This window comes from Cetorhinus maximus, chromosome 2, assembly GCF_964194155.1.
Source record: "Cetorhinus maximus chromosome 2, sCetMax3.hap1.1, whole genome shotgun sequence".
Classification (NCBI taxonomy): Eukaryota; Metazoa; Chordata; class Chondrichthyes; order Lamniformes; family Cetorhinidae; genus Cetorhinus; species Cetorhinus maximus.
Window position 1 is genome coordinate 227,847,363 of NC_135880.1, and position 16,757 is coordinate 227,864,119.

General features: G+C 44.8%; 1 protein-coding gene across 5 annotated transcripts in view; it reads left to right on the forward strand.

Annotated features, from left to right (window-relative positions):
* The window catches only part of LOC144691117 (T-cell surface glycoprotein CD3 delta chain-like), a 78,714-nt gene that overhangs the window by 14,819 nt on the left and 47,138 nt on the right, over positions 1–16,757 (forward strand). For 2 of the 5 annotated variants that reach the window (XM_078559214.1, XM_078559190.1), the window contains exons 1-2: positions 4,494–4,582; positions 4,687–4,756. In XM_078559214.1, the coding sequence (XP_078415340.1) occupies positions 4,702–4,756 (55 nt within the window). In that variant the 5' untranslated portion in view covers positions 4,494–4,582; positions 4,687–4,701. Of the gene's footprint in view, positions 1–4,493; positions 4,583–4,686; positions 4,757–14,970; positions 15,163–15,500; positions 15,633–16,757 lie in introns of those variants that run through there. The other 3 variants (XM_078559202.1, XM_078559209.1, XM_078559194.1) reach the window with 3 other exon arrangements.

The window sequence follows — 16,757 nt, forward strand, 5'->3', positions numbered from 1 at the left end:
TAATGGGGTAGATTACCCAGGGTTAATGGGGTAGATTACCCTGGGTTAATGGGGTAGATTACCCTGGGTCAATGGGGTAGATCACTCAGGGTTAATGGGGTAGATTACCCTGGGTCAATGGGGTAGATTACCCTGGGTCAATGGGGTGGATTACCCTGGGTGAATGGGGTAGATTACCCTGGGTCAATGGGGTAGATTACCCTGGGTCAATGGGGTAGATTAACCTGGGTTAATGGGGTAGATTACCCAGAGTTAATGGGGTAGATTACCCAGGGTTAATGGGATAGATTACCCAGGGTTAATGGGGTAGATTACCCTGGGTGAATGGGGTAGATTACCCTGGGTGAATGGGGTAGATTACCCTAGGTTAATGGGGTAGATTACCCTGGGTTAATGGGGTAGATTACCCTGGGTCAATGGAATAGATTACCCAGGGTAAATGGGGTAGATTACCCTGGGTTAATGGTATAGATTACCCAGGGTTAATGGGATAGATTACCCAGGGTCAATGGGGTGAATTACCCGGGATCAATGGGGTAGATTACCCAGGGTTAATGGGGTAGATTACCCAGGGTTAATGGGGTAGATTACCCAGGGTTAATGGGATAGATTACCCAGGGTTAATGGGATAGATTACCCAGGGTTAATGGGGTAGATCACCCAGGGTTAATGGGGTAGATTACCCAGGGTTAATGGGGTAGATTACCCAGGGTTAATGGGGTAGATTACCCAGGGTTAATGGGATAGATTACCCAGGATCAATGGGATAGATTACCCAGGATCAATGGGATAGATTACCCTGGGTCAATGGGGTAGATTACCCTGGGTTAATGGGGTAGATTACCCAGGGTTAATGGGGTAGATCACCCAGGGTTAATGGGATAGTTTACCCTGGGTCAATGGGATAGATTACCCTGGGTCAATGGGGTAGATTACCCTGGGTCAATGGGGTAGATTACCCAGGGTTAATGGGGTAGATCACCCAGGGTTAATGGGATAGATTACCCTGGGTCAATGGGGTAGATTACCCAGGGTTAATGGGGTAGATTACCCAGGGTTAATGGAATAGATTACCCAGGGTCAATGGGGTAGATTACCCAGGGTTAATGGGGTAGATCACTCAGGGTTAATGGGATAGATTACCCTGGGTCAATGGGATAGATTACTCAGGGTCAATGGGGTAGATTACCCTGGGTCAATGGGGTAGATTACCCTGGGTCAATGGGGTAGATTACCCTGGGTGAATGGGGTAGATTACCCAGGGTTAATGGGGTAGATCACCCAGGGTTAATGGGGTAGATCACCCAGGGTTAATGGGATAGATTAACCAGGGTTAATGGGGTAGATTACCCAGGGTTAATGGGGTAGATTACCCAGGGTTAATGGAATAGATTACCCAGGGTCAATGGGATAGATTACCCAGGGTCAATGGGGTAGATTACCCTGGGTCAATGGGGTAGATTACCCTGGGTGAATGGGGTAGATTACCCTGGGTGAATGGGGTAGATTACCCTGGGTGAATGGGGTAGATTATCCTGGGTGAATGGGATAGATTACCCTGGGTGAATGGGGTAGATTACCCTGGGTAAATGGGGTAGATCACCCAGGGTTAATGGGGTAGATTACCCAGGGTTAATGGGGTAGATCACTCAGGGTTAATGGGATAGATTACCCTGGGTCAATGGGATAGATTACCCTGGGTTAATGGGGTGAATTACCCTGGTTCAATGGGGTAGATTACACAGGGTTAATGGGGTAGATCACCCAGGGTTAATGGGATAGATTACCCTGGGTCAATGGGGTAGATTACCCAGGGTTAATGGGGTAGATTACCCAGGGTTAATGGAATAGATTACCTAGGGTCAATGGGGTAGATTACCCTGGGTGAATGGGGTAGATTACCCTGGGTTAATGGCGTAGATTACCCAAGGTTAATGGGATAGATCACCCAGGGTTAATGGGGTAGATTACCTGGGTCAATGGGGTAGATTATCCTGGGTCAATGGGGTAGATCACCCAGTGTTAATGGGGTAGATTACCCAGGGTTAATGGGGTAGATTACCCAGGGTCGATTACCCAGGATCCACGGGGTCGATTACCCAGGGTCCACGAGGTCGATTACCCAGGGTCCACGGGGTCGATTACCCAGGGACGACGGGGTCGATTACCCTGGGTCGACGGGGTCGATTACCCTGGGTCGATTACCCTGGGTCGACGGGGTCGATTACCCTGGGTCGACGGAGTCGATTACCCTGGGTCGATTACCCTGGGTCGACGGGGTCGATTATCCTGGGTTTGTGAGGTGGAATCACACCATTTGCAGCTCCAGCCTCTGATGGAAGTTGATGTTGGGACTTTTGGTGTCCTCCAGTCCCGTTGCAGTTATTTCTGTTGGTGCTTTCTCCGATCAGTTTGTAAGGACAGGGACACAGTAAGAGTCCAAGTTTATTAGACCCTGTGACTGGCTCTAACACCAAGGATCAGCTTTGTGGCTCTTTATGTCACCTCCTCTGAGCCTGATGGAAGCACTCCTGGATCCTTATGCAGCTTATGTGAGCATTAGGCCTCATTATTAAATGGATCTGGAGGCACATGAAAAAGAGTGAAGATTTATAAAAATAATTATCAAGAAGATATAATAATGTCTATAATGTTATTGGAAATTATTTTAAAATAGAGTCTGTGTCCATGTGTGTGTGTGTTAATTGGATTAAAGCCAGCTGGTCTAGAGGCTCTGATGTATAGAAGAGCAGTAGGTTTGAAATGGTAATTAGATAAATACAGGGAAATAGAAGATGAGGTGTAAAGGGGCAATTTACATTTTTAAATAAACCATTCAAAAGAGTGGGTGAAATATTACACCTAACCAGGTGAAGCTCAGAAACAATGTGTTTATTTTTTTAAAAGCTTACTAGTAAAGTGGGTATGAAATGGTTTTATTGTTAGAAAATTTAAAGTTAAAAAAAACCTAGTGACAATGAGAATTTGCATTCACAGAGGAAAATATGTATAAAAGAAGAGAAGGCTGTTGGTAAAAGGGGGAAAGATTCTAAGATCTAAAGCCTCCAGCCTGTAAGCCTCAAGCATGTCTGCAAGGACCCAGAAAGAAACTTATTTTGAATGCGACTGTCCAGGGTGTGCTTTGCCAAGGGTCTGTTTAAATCTATGTGTTTTACTGTTGCTTTACTGGGGGTCTAACTGAGAGTCAGATTAAATAGGGAATTTTTGTAGTTGTTAAAGTAGTAATTTGTAGACATATGTATGTGCTACAATCTTTCTCGTATTAATAAATGTTTAATTTAGTTTTATTTAAAAACTCTTGAGACTTGGTGGTCTTATTACTACTGAATTTAAAACCTGCATCTTGAAACAAGCAAGTTGCAAAAATGGGTTATGACAGTTGTTTCAAGTTTCCCTCTGGGATTTGAACAACTTAACCTTTACCATCGGCTGTGTCATAATACAATATCAAAATGGAGAGGTTTTAACTATCAGGAAAGATTGAACAGTTTGGGGCTTTTTTCTCTAGGAAAGAGAAGGCTGAGAGTTGTCCTGATCGAGGCTTTCCAAATCATGAGGGGGTTTGATCGGGTAGCTGCGGGGGACACCAGAACAAAGCCATAAATATAAGACAGTCACTAATAAATCCAATGAGAAATTCAGGAGAAACTTCTTTACCCAGGTGAGAATGTGGAACTCACTACCACAGGGAGTGGTTGAGGTGAATAGTGCAGATACATTTATGGAGAAGCTGGATAAACAGATGAGGGAGAAGGGAATAGAAGGATATGGAGATAGAGTGAGATGAAGATGGGGTGGGGGAGGCTTGTGTAGAACGGAAAGACCAGCATGGAGCCATCAGGCTGAATGGCCAGCTTCTGTGCTGTAAATTCTATTTAATCAGGTTGCAGAGTGCTCATTCACTCAGTACCTGTGCATTAATGTATACAGTGCCGTGTGTAAGCACTGTTAAATTTGACTGAATCTGTTGCGTTATTGTGTCTTAAAACTGAATTGAAGAATCTAACTAATACTGACCCTGGCGTGTGGCCCCAGATTGGTGCTTTGGCGCTGCAGGTCCAGGCTTGGCCAGTAGAGTGCGCACACAGGCTGCTCTGTGGCTGTGAGTTGCTGAGTGGTATCTATGGTGTGTATTAGCTCACAGTGCATTGTTCAACAATTAATATGGAATAAAAATGTTAAAAGGGTACAAGCATTCATTGAAGGGACAGAATATCCAAGGAGGAGTTTTCTCCCTAAAACTTGCTCCTGGATTCATGTTGTAATTCCAGCCCTCAGTCTCCAGGGTCCCAGTCACCATCATTGACACAGTTGACACAGAGTCAGACAGATCGAGTGTCAATATTTTATACTTAAATTCAGTTTTTTTGTGAACCAAAGGCGGCTTGTGGGATTAAAAATAGTTTTGCCTCTTCAGAGAGAGAATCGGTTATTCAGGTTCTGAGTGACAGAATGACGTTCAATGGAGAGATAAGCATCATTAAAACCACCTCTTTCCTGTTTCTGTATCTGAGGGGGAGAGTTATCAGAGGGCAGATTCTCAACTTACTGGAAAAATCTCGTCAGTCTGTTTTTTATCAAATTTCACTTGCCTTCCTTAGTTGAAGATTGTTTCAGCCGTTTAAAAAAATAATAATATTTTATTGTTTGTTTTTTATTTCCCAGTAAAAGATCCAAAAGATGCGATGTCAAGTTCAACTCATAATCGTCACGATTGTGACAATCCTGCTCTTCGGTAAGTAAAGCATTTTACAGCAAAGTTTTATATTTACAGAGGAAAAAAACAATCCAATATTTGTCAAACTGCACCATTTCCTTTATGCCTTTGGCTTCAGTCTGTCAGCGATAGGGCTGAAATAACATCACATTTTTAATTCTCAATAAATTAATAACCTTCCTGCATTCACCGCCTCTTAGATTTGATGCTGCCCCTATTACTTACAAAAATAAATTTTATTAAATTTTAGAATTAAGGTGAGGGAGGTGATTATTTGTGAAATACATTTGTTACAAAGAAGAAATAGAAATAAGATTGAAACAGCCAGTTCCCGCCGCTTGTGTTAAATTGAACACTCCGCACATTTACTGCAGGCTACAGTTCCTATAAAATCCCACATTTAACCTTCCACATTCTTTGAGGATGGGGAAGGAATATTTTTAGCAGAAGTGTTTGAAGTTTGAGCTTCAGTTTTTTCAGTGCGCGGCTGGATTTGTAATATTCTCTGTTAAAAATAAAAATACTGCCGATGCTGGAAATCGGAAATAAGAACAGAAAATGCTGGAAAAACTCAGCAGGTCTGAGAGCATCTGTGGAGGGAGACAGGCAGAGTCTTTAGCTGGGAAGAAGAGTCAGACGGGCTGGAAATGTTAACCCTGTTTCTCTCTCTGTACAGATACCGCCAGAGCCGCTGGGTTTTCCCAGCATTTTGTGTTTTTATTTGTAATATTCTCTGTTACCCATTTAACATCAGTAACAAACTCAGTACAATCAGCCTGAAACTTGGCCTTGAGGAAAAGGAGAGATTTTCACAGCTGGGAAAGGAATCACGGTTTGTTGGGAAACTAGAAAACCAAACCTGCTGAGTTTTTCCAGGTAATTCTGTTTTTGTTTTAGAAAACCAAACAGTTGATTAAACTCTGCGTAAAATCCTGAAGATTATAAATGAATCACTTTTAAAATCCTGAATGTGGTTAAAATTGATCATAATTCGCTGATCTATTTCTTTAAATTTTAAAAAGTTTCAAACAAATAGGCAACATTGGGGAAAGTCCTTAAGAATTCTTGTCAGCGAAATAAACTATTTAGTTTTTATATATTAAAAGCGCCAATGTTTATGCCACTTTTTAAAAACTTTATGCTTTCAGTTCTGAGCTTAAATATTATTAAACGGCAAAAGCGTCAAAAATCTCCTGAGTGGAAAAGTTTTCAAACTTTGTTTAAAGTAGTTTTGCCGCTTGAACCCCTGTTTGTGGCTTTTCCAATCCGGCAGCTTCGGAAATCGGCCCCTTTGTTCACACAAACCCCACAATATTCTGCCCATTGAGGACTCTAACCCTTTCCCCGCGCACACGCCCCGCGCCGCCCCGCCGCGCGCGCTCCGGCCCCGGCCGCGTGCCCCACAGCCCGCGCGCTCCTGAGGGCGGCCGCCCGGCGCGCGTGCGCACAAACCGCTCCTCAAACTTCACAATTACTCAGATGTCAGATGATAAAAGTTGTTTTAACCAGAGAGAGAGAGAGAGGGGGCAGGTGGCATTTTACTGACATGTTTCTAAACTTGGGTTAAACCCACCAGTCGCTGCCAAATCCACAAAGCAACAGTTCCCTCTAACTGACTCTCAGATTGTTGTGTGTTAAGTTTGATATTTACACTCTCCAGAGTCCAAGACAGGCCAGAATCATCGAAACCTCAGTCCACATTATTGCAATCCAAATTGGAGCAAAGCCATTTAATCCCATTTCCCACTTGAATTTGGCCTGTTAAATGTTTCTCTAATTACCACTTAAATGTTGAGTTTGACTTGGCTTCAATAGAACCTTGTGGTAAATTGGAATATTATTTAAATGGTGAGCAAGTGGGACCTATGGTGGAGTGAAGGGATTTAGGGGGTTACAAACACACACACACACACACACACAGTGAGCTCTAACAATTTGTGGCAATTTAGAAACTGGACACGACTAGGAAGGAAACAACTAAATAAAATATCAGCACTTATATTGAAAAGGCAGATGTTTCTATGTTGGAAAAAGGCACAAGATGTGAAGGAAATCGTCTAGGATAAGAGCCCATTCTGGATGGTGCAGCCTCCATATCCATCGCTGGCTAATCTCTGCTGCCACACAATTCAATTTAGGTTCTAACAGAGAGAACTGAGCAATGTTATGGGAAAACGAGTAGAATTTTCAGGATGGCTTGACCTCTGAACATTTTCTCATGTGGAATCTGGAATTGGGCATTACTGCAAGGTGACTGAATGCAGAGCAAGTTGTTCACTCAAAAAAGAGTAACCTGATTACTGACATAGGATTCATTAATGGAATATTGAAAAGATACACTAACATCTCATTGTAAATTCTTGTTTCCTGCAGCATGTTGAAAATATTATGTCATCTGTCAGTGAAGGAAACGTTTTGGGGTTTGGGGAAGAAGTTTCCAGTTGCGCATCTGCCTCTCTAATTGCCGTGGAATCTGAGAGTGATGTGGATGTTTTTGAGGGCACTGTTCCTGAAAAGCTGTCAGTTCCCAGTGGGAGTGAGGCTGAGGGGCAGCGGGATAGAGAATGGACCAACACAACTAAAAATATTCATGTCCCATCCTTCACAGAAGCTACTGGCCCTCAACACCAGCTTCCTAGTACTGCTAGTCCCCTCGATTATTTCAGCTTACTGTGGCCAGACACTGTGTTTGGCACCATTGCAGAAGAGACTAACCGTTATGCTACTCAGTGCCAGGAGACAGCTGGAAAAAGGGACTCCTTTTGGATTCCCACTGATTCCCATGAAATTAAAGCTTTCCTGGCTATCAACATAATGATGGGCATCAAACAGCTACCTCGCATCTCCCTGTATTGGAGCCAAGATACCGCCCTGCGCTGCCCATGGATCTCTTCTGCTATGTCCAGGGATAGGTTTTGGAAAATGAATCAGTATCTCCATTTGCGGGACAACAGAGGAGCTCTGGATAAATCAGATCCCAATCATGACCCAATATTTAAAGTCCGAGCCCTAATGGAGGTTGTACGCTGCCATTTTGGCCAGTGTTATAGACCAAATCGTGAGCTGAGTGTTGATGAAGGGATGGTTGCTTACAAAGGGAGACTCTATTTCAAGCAGTATGCTCCTGCTAAACCCACAAAGTGGGGCTTGAAAGTCTGGATGTTGTGCGAAGCAGAAAGCGGCTACTGCCTGAACTTTAACATATATACCGGACGGAGGAGGACTGGGTCACAGAACACCCTTGGCTATGATGTGGTGATGGATCTGTGCCGCCCTTACTTTCATCACAATCACCACATCTACTTTGATCGCTTTTTCACAAGCCCTGCTTTGCTGGAACATCTCGAGATCTGTGGTACAAAGGCATGTTCAACAACACACCTTAATCGCAAAGGACTGCCCATTCCAGCCAAGAAAATAAAGTTAAAGAAACAAGGAGATGTTCTATTCTTTCAGAAAGAGTCTTTATTGTTAACTATTTGGAAAGATAAAAGACAAGTAGCAACACTCTCAACAAATCAAAATGCCAAAATGATTGCAAGCTCTGGGACAGTTAAACCTCAAGCAGTGATTGAGTATAATAAATACATGGGTGGTGTTGACCTTTCTGATCAAATGAGAAGCTATTACCCTGTAGGTCGTCCTTCTAAAAAGTGGTGGAGGTGTGTATTGTGGTATTTAATGAACATTACCATCGTGAATGCTTGGCTTATTTTCAAAAGGTCATCTCATGACCCCCCGCTCCCAAGCCGCTATGACCACCTCAACTTCAGAACATCTCTGGCCAAGATGCTGCGAGGAGATTATTCAGCCGGAGTAAGCAGGAAAGGGAGACTGTCTTCATCATCGGAAACCAGATACCAAGTGACCTTCTGCAACCCCAGTGCGCACAATGTAGTAAAAATAGAGGGACGGAAGAAAGTGTGTCGCGAGTGCTCGAAGCACAAACGCAAGACTGTGTCTGGGAGATCGGTGGAAACATCGTTTAAGTGTGAATTCTGTGAAGTTCCATTGTGTAGAATCGGCTGCTTCAAGAATTACCACCAATCTCTGCCTTAACATAACACATGGAGGCTAGGGGGCTTCCAACCCCCCAGGATTGTCCTGGAATCTCCAAAAATTTAGAATTATCCTCCTGGATGTTGCTGTGAACAGCCCGGGAGGAAATTTATAGCAGAATTAAAAATTTGTGTATTTCTAATGTTTACAAAAAGTTGCTAAGTTGTACAGAACTTGAGCATTGCTGACAATAGACATTGTGTCAAAGCTTTTCATCTTGCACTCATCAGGACAATCGCAAAAATATCAATGTAGGGGAAACAACAACTTTATACTGTATAAGAAGAGAGTGCTGATTGGCTGGCAAATGGCATTGCCATCAAGAATGCACCAGTTAATGGTGACTGACTGTTAACTGCCAAGCAGTGTTTGAAATTTAAACTAGGCAGCTTGACTCTGGTTGATCAAGGCATTGCCCTGAGGAATGAACTAGCGAATGGCTATCACTTGTTTTGTTTAGCTGAAACAGGTGCAATGTGTGTACATGTTCTTTCTGTCTACAAAAAACAGGGCCTGTGTATTAATATATGTAGCTTCCAGTACACACAAATGTACCACACTGTGAGACTGACTGACAATCTTAAATTGGTTGTCAGTGTAATTTTTAGCACACTGAGGATTATTTAGCAAATGTTGTCCAATCGCGGAAACACATCTAATGTTGGACACTGTGTTTTGAATTTTCAAGCTCGGGCTGGTTGGGTACGGGCTGGTTGGGTACGGGCTGGTTGGGTACGGGCTGTGGGTACGGGCTGATTGGGTACGGGCTGGTTGGGCACGGGCTGGTTGGGTACGGGCTGGCTGGGTACGGGCTGGTTGGGTACGGGCTGTGGGTACGGGCTGGTTGGGTACGGGCTGGTTGGGCACGGGCTGGTTAGGTACGGGCTGTGGGTATGGGCTGGTTGGGCACGGGCTGGTTGGGTACAGTCTGGTTGGGTACGGGCTGGTTGGGTACGGGCTGGTTGGGTACGGGCTGGTTGGGTACGGGCTGGTTGGGTACGGGCTGGTTGGGTACGGACTGGTTGGGTACGGGCTGTGGGTACGGGCTGGTTGGGTACGGGCTGGTTGGGTATGGGCTGGTTGGGCACGGGCTGGTTGGGTACGGGCTGGTTGGGTACGGGCTGTGGGTACGGGCTGGTTGGGTACGGGCTGGTTGGGTACGGGCTGGATGGGTACGGGCTGGTTGGGCACGGGCTGGCTGGGCACGGTCTGGCTGGGTACGGGCTGGCTGGGCACGGGCTGGTTGGGCACGGGCTGGTTGGGCACGGGCTGGTTGGGCACGGGCTGGTTGGGTATGGGCTGGTTGGGCACGGGCTGGTTGGGCACGGGCTGGTTGGGCACGGGCTGGTTGGGCACGGGCTGGCTGGGTACGGTCTGGTTGGGCACGGGCTGGTTGGGCACGGGCTGGTTGGGCACGGGCTGGTTGGGCACGGGCTGGTTGGGCACGGGCTGGTTGGGCACGGGCTGGTTGGGTACGGGCTGGTCGGGTACGGGCTGGTTGGGCACGGGCTGGTTGGATACGGTCTGTACCTTGTCCATTGCAAACAGCGGCTGGGGCATGCTGTTGGATACGATCTGCCAGTCTTTGGGACGTATGGCCTACATATCTAGCATCACACTGACACTGAAATACATATACCACATCACTCATTTGTGTGATAGGCAGAACGTCTTTTTGTCTTGACGACAGCATCCTGTTAGTGGTGAATATCACTCGTGTTACTGCTGCATAGTAGCAGCGTGAAACAGCTAGCTTCACCTGTTGCTCACATTTTTGAGATACCTTGCCCTTCCAGGGTAATCTAAGGTAGACTGGGCACTTTTTAGGGCCTGTTCATGAGTTTGCGTGATATACAGCGAGAAATGATCTGATCAGGGCCATTATCCCACAGGATGTTTTTGATGCCCCTATTTCAGCAACAAGCTGCATGATGAGCAAATGGCTTAGGCCCTATTTACGAGGTTTCTGATAAGGCCAATCTTGTAGTGCGTGGAACTATAAGAATCCCAACGCATATATTGACCAGTGAAGATAGGTTTGCGGTAGACCGTGGTAGAGAACCCCCTGACAGATTTCTCAACTAGTACGTTCAGGTATGGGAGTTCATTTGACTGCTCCATTTCAAAGGTGAATTTGAGCGCAGGATGGAGCCCATTAAGGGGTGTAAGGAAATTGTTACATGCAGCTGTGGATTAGCAAAGAGGTAGGAGGCTCGGTGTCATTCCATCAAAGCTACATTTCTCATGGAACCCAACAAAGATGTTTGCGAGAGCTGGGCCTAGAGTTGATCCCATGGCAACACCATCTATTTGGGCAAACATGGTGTCGTTAACACTGAACTGAACTGCGTGACTTACTGAGTTCATAAGTTCATTGAATACTGATTCACGCGATGATGGTGGGTCTAGATCACTATGATATAGTGCTATGTGCTAATACCTCTGGCTTCCTTAAGTGGAACATTGGTGAATTGGTTAGCAATGTCAAATGAGCACATGGACACAGCATTGCTATCGATATGCAAGTCCTATATGGTCTTTGCACAGTAGCAGCAGAGTGTACCACCTACAAGATGCACTGCAGGAACCCACCAAGAGTCCTTAGACAGCACCTTCCAAACCCACGACCATTACCATCTAGAAGGACAGGGGCAGCAGATAGATGGGAACACTACCACCTGGAAGTTCCCCTCCAAGCCACTCACCATCCTGACTTGGAAATATATCATCGTTCCTTCACTGTCACTGGGTCAAAATCCTGGGACTCCCTCCCTAACAGCACTGTGGGTGTACCTACACCACATGGACTGCAGCGGTTCAAGAAGGCAGCTCACCACCACCTTCTCAAGGGCAATTAGGGGTGGACCATAAATGCTGGCCCAGGCAGTGAAGCCCACATCCCGTGAATGAATAAAAAAACTGCAACAGGCCTGCACTCATTTTCCCATCTGAAATATTCAACTTTTGTCACTGTTTTCAAATAGCATTTTGTGCTAATTTTTTGTAGAAGTATTGTAATTCCAAGCAGCGATCCTGTGTTATTCCTGATGGCTGGTCCTTGGATCATAGTTACAGTGTTTAAGTTGCTCATGTGAAGCTTTTTTTGAGTTGTTTTGCCCTTTGGAACTTGCTGTTGGGAAATAGCAGTCAGTAAGGTCACTTGGAAGGTAAACTTTAGTGCCACAGGTCTATAGATTTGTTGGTGTTTGTAAACCCCTGGCTTCTGTCCTGTGAGCCACATGAAGTTATCTTTTGATAGTGAAATGTGTTGACTGTATTTGGTGCAATCTTCTTTGATGAGGTCGAGGCTAAATTTATAGCTGCTGCAGTTTTAGCCTGTTTGATGCCCAATTTGGGTTTGGGGAAGGGGCGATGTTGTGTTGGTCATGTTTGCTGGTGGATTTTTAATTCAACTGGAATAGAAATAATGTTCAGTGACTGAAGTCGAGAGTGTTTTGAACAGAGGATTGTGCCTCAGGTCATTGTGTCAGCTTGCTCAATAACTGACAGATCCCAGAGGATTTTAATGGGGAGAATTTTCTCCCCGTCGGGAGGGGGCTGAGTGGGAGTGGGCAGATGCACAGCTGATCGCTGCCATTTTCCATGGGCGGGCCAATTAAGGCCTACCCAGCGCGACACGCACCCGGAAGTGCTGAGCGCTCCCTGTGCGGGCGGGGGGAGAGGAGGCTGAGTCGGGACCTGCGTTCTTTCCCGCATGTGTATGAAAGAGCACAGAAATCTCCGAGGCACAGAGCTACCTCAGGGAGATTAACTTCATTGTGAAATATGTAAATAACGAAAAAAAACATTTTCTGACATGTCTCCTCATGTGAAGGTGTCACATGAGCTGGGACATGTCAATAAATTTTGAATAAAAAATTTATTTGAATTACAAATCCTTCATGAGACCTCACCCCACCCGTGGATGAGGTTTCATGATAACTGTGAGGGTCGCCTGGGCTCTTCACCTGCCCCCCACCCCACCCCAGCTCTGTTAATCCTTTTAATTAGTTTCTAAATGTCCTCGATAGGCCTTTGACAGTTCGGCGGGTGTGCAGCTGACTCTGGTGAGTGGGGCCCACCCCTGCAATGCTGATCCACAGATCCTGGCCAATGAACTAATTGTTGGTTTCTGAATGTTCCACTGTGTGATTTTTGGTGACAATTTTCCACAAGGAAATCTGTACATCAGCCTTGCCATTCGTAAATAAACCTTTCATTGCTTTACTGCCAGATTCAGACAATGAAATCATTATCCTGGATCAACTTTACTGAAAGATGGTAATGTTTGTAACGAACAGCCTGGGGCTTTGGGATATTCTGCCCTCTTTACATGAAAGTTTCTAATAAACTCATATCAAATCGAAAGTCTGACCTTTTATGTAGCTACAACTATTATTTAATAAATATTTTATGATCAAGCTGTGATTGGTTTACAATGAAAGCAAAATGCTGCGGATGCTGGAAAACTGAAATAAAAACAGAAAGTGCTGGAAAAACTCAGCAGGTTTGACAGCGTCGGTGGAGAGGGAAACAGTTAATGTTTCAAGTCTGTATAACTCTTCTTCAGAGCTCTGACTCTTCAGCCCAATTTAATAGAAATTTATCACCGTGTGGCAAACTTTGTGAAGAATTTTTTGTCACAATTGTTAAAGTTGATTTGAAGATTGGCTCAAAGTCAATATTCTTGGATCATATGAAGTAGAAAAGCTGAGAAACCAGCAGCTTTACATTGGTCGTGAGAACTTCAGCCACTTCTCAGAATATCTTGTCAGCGATGTCTGTTCCTTGGATATCAGAGATGTTAATGAGACTCTACTATTTTTATAATTTATTTTATTTGTTCCTGCACTGAATAGACAGGATATTGGGAGGAAGATTCATGATCAAATCTGTGGAGATGAGGAACTGGGACCCAATAGTAAACATTATCACCCACGATGTTGGAATTTCAGCTGCATGAATATAGCTACGTCCACCACCTAGAATCAGAGTTCACTATTACTTTTTTTAAAAATTTAAGCTTGAACTGCAATCTTTACTTCTGAGAGTGACTGATTTCTTGTTTTCTTTTTAATCCAGGGTCTTCTCATGCAATTGGTAAGCAGCTTTTTGACATTTTTATTAACTGGGTCAGAAGTAACTTGAAGAGGCAGTAAAATGATAAATGTGAAGATTTGGATTTACTGGTTGATCAGAATCCCCACCCTTTAAATTTTTAGTTTTGTTGTACTATCTCCGGCAGCAGATTGAGTAGCTCCTCTCGTCCTTTTCTTTGCCAATGTGTCCAAGTGCCAGAGACTGAAATGGACCCTGGGGGTGCAGGGGGAGATTTACCCCCCTCACTCCCTCGATTTCTGCTCTGTGTTCTCCCTTTGAAGATACTTTGGGGGCTCGTTGGGCAGGTATGTGAGTGTGCAGCTGTTTCCAAGTGTTAAATATTTGCTTCACTAAATTCAACTTAGCTTGTTGGGAAAGAAGAGAAATTAAACGAGGGCACAGAGGATGTGACATGATTTTTTCCTGAGAAAAGATTGGGGATACTAATGGTTTTCTATATCTGTTATATGCCCTATACATGTTCACCCCAGTTAGTGAAATAATTAAAGATAATCTTGCACAGCTAAATTGCAGAATCTGAGTTAAAGTCACCCCTGTGGCTGTTTGAATTCAGTTTTTAAAAAATGTGCAATTTTTAAAATTCTTTCATGGGACATGGGTGTCTCTGGCCAGGCCAGTATTTTTTACCCATCCCTAACTGCCCTTGAGAAGGTGGTGGTGAATCACCTTCTTGAATCGCTGCAGTTCAATTCAATAGGAAGCTGATCAATGATCCCATTCTGTGAGAAACATCAGGGAGGCAGTGGCACATTTAGGACAATTCAGCCACTTTCGTGGTCATTCTATCTGCAAATCACCAGATTTCATCAATTCAATTCCAAACTTGTCTGGAGGGGATTTGAACTCTCAGGTTCGAGATAGTTTGTCCGGTGCCTTAACCTCACCCCTGGCGTCAGTAAAATGGGAAGGTTCATTCCTCTTTCTTTCCATTCATAACCTTTCTTGCTATTTACCATTCTACACAAACCTTGACCTGAGATTTAGGAATTGCAGCAACTAGATATCAGTGGAACTGTTGGACTGTTGTTCAGTCTCTGTATGTTGTTTCCCAGTGATCAAGGAAGAGGCAAATGGAATTACTTTGGAGTGTCCACGTGCTAAAAAATGGGAAAAAGACGGAGTGAATTATGAGAAGCTGACGGATAATGGGAATGTCAGACTAGCAAAGCTGTCAGACAGTGACACCGGAGAGTATAGCTGCACTGATGGTCATCAAAGGTCCTCCGCTTATGTGTTTATCAAACGTGAGTTCTTTTCTGTTCACTGTTTGAAGAAATGTGATTAGTGGTGTTAGTGAGTGTGTCCCCTCGACGCTGTTGGATTGCCAGAGATGAGTTTCTGATTGTGACAATTGTCTGATTGATTTGGGAGCTGAGGATAGTGGGGACTATCTGAATACCGTGGTGTACACCGCCCCACCACCACCACCACCACCACCACCCCACCCCACCCCCCCCCCCCCCACCCCCCCCCCCCCCCCCACCCCCCACCCCCCACCCCCGGCCAAGGGAAAAGGTAATGATTTATAAAGTTCAAAAGAAAGATCAATATGACCGGTGTTTTACCCTGTCCCTGATTTCAGTCTGTAGGAATTGTGTGGAGCTGGATCCCGGCACTATCTCTGGGATTGTGGTTGGAGACATCATTGCCACCGTCTTCATCGCTCTGGCCATATATTGTGTGACTTCTTCATACAAGGGCAAAGCTTCTCAAGGTACAATACTGCTTTTATTTTTTCTAATTTCCCCTTATCCTTCACTGAAGACACTGACTCATCGCACCCATGGTGAACCCTCCATCACATTGGCCAAGACCTTCACTCATGACAGAGCCAGATTTGGTTCCATTCCACTAAGGGTCAATGCACAGTGATCAGGAACAAGAAACCTGTTCTCTTCTCTCAGCCAGACTCACTGAGGGAAATCGCAGTGTCTACCTCCAGCCATGGTTGAGATCAGCAAAGCCCACAGTGGGGAATGGAATCTGAATGGTCTCAGGTTGACTGACTCCAACCCTACTGCCTTTACCACTGAGTCATTGGAGAAGCAGAAGAAAAGGAAGAGGCCATTTAGCCCTTTGCACCTGTTACAGTGGAAGGGGGAAGCCATTCAAGCCTTTGAACCTGTTACACCATTCAGTTAGATTATGTCAGATTTGTATGTCAAATCCATTCATCCACCTCTGTTCCATATCTCTCGATCCCTTTGCCCAACAAAAATCTGTTAACCTCAGTCTCGAAAGCCTCAGTTGACCTCCAGCATCCACAGCTTTTTGGGAAGGAGTTCCAATTTCCACTCCTCTTTGTATGAAGGAATACTTTCTGACATCACCCCTGAACGGCCTGACTCTCATTTTGACATTCTGCCCCCTTGCTCTGGACTCTGCACCCTCCCCCCCCACCCCCCTCCCCCACCCCCCCACCCCTCCCGGCGCAATAGAGGAAATAATTTGTCCGTCTCTATGCTATCAAACCTTTTAAACATCTTTCGCGATTAGATCGCACCCCCCCCTCAATCTTCCAAATTAAAAGGGGAATATAAGTTTAGTCTGTGCAACCATTCCTTATAATTTAACCCTTTAAACCCCTGGGAAAATCCTCATGAATCTGCGTCACATCCACTCCATGGCCAACGATTCCTTCCTGAGCTTTGGTGCCCAGTTACTCCAGCTGGGGTCTAACTAGATAAACAGTAACATTAACATCCACCCATCTTACTGCAGTTTGCTTTGACAAAAAGGCCAAATTCCATTACATTTCTGATGATTTAATTCACTGCTGTTTGGATAGCAAATCTCCCCCTGACCCTTGACTCTCAAACATCAAAATCTTTAAGAATTT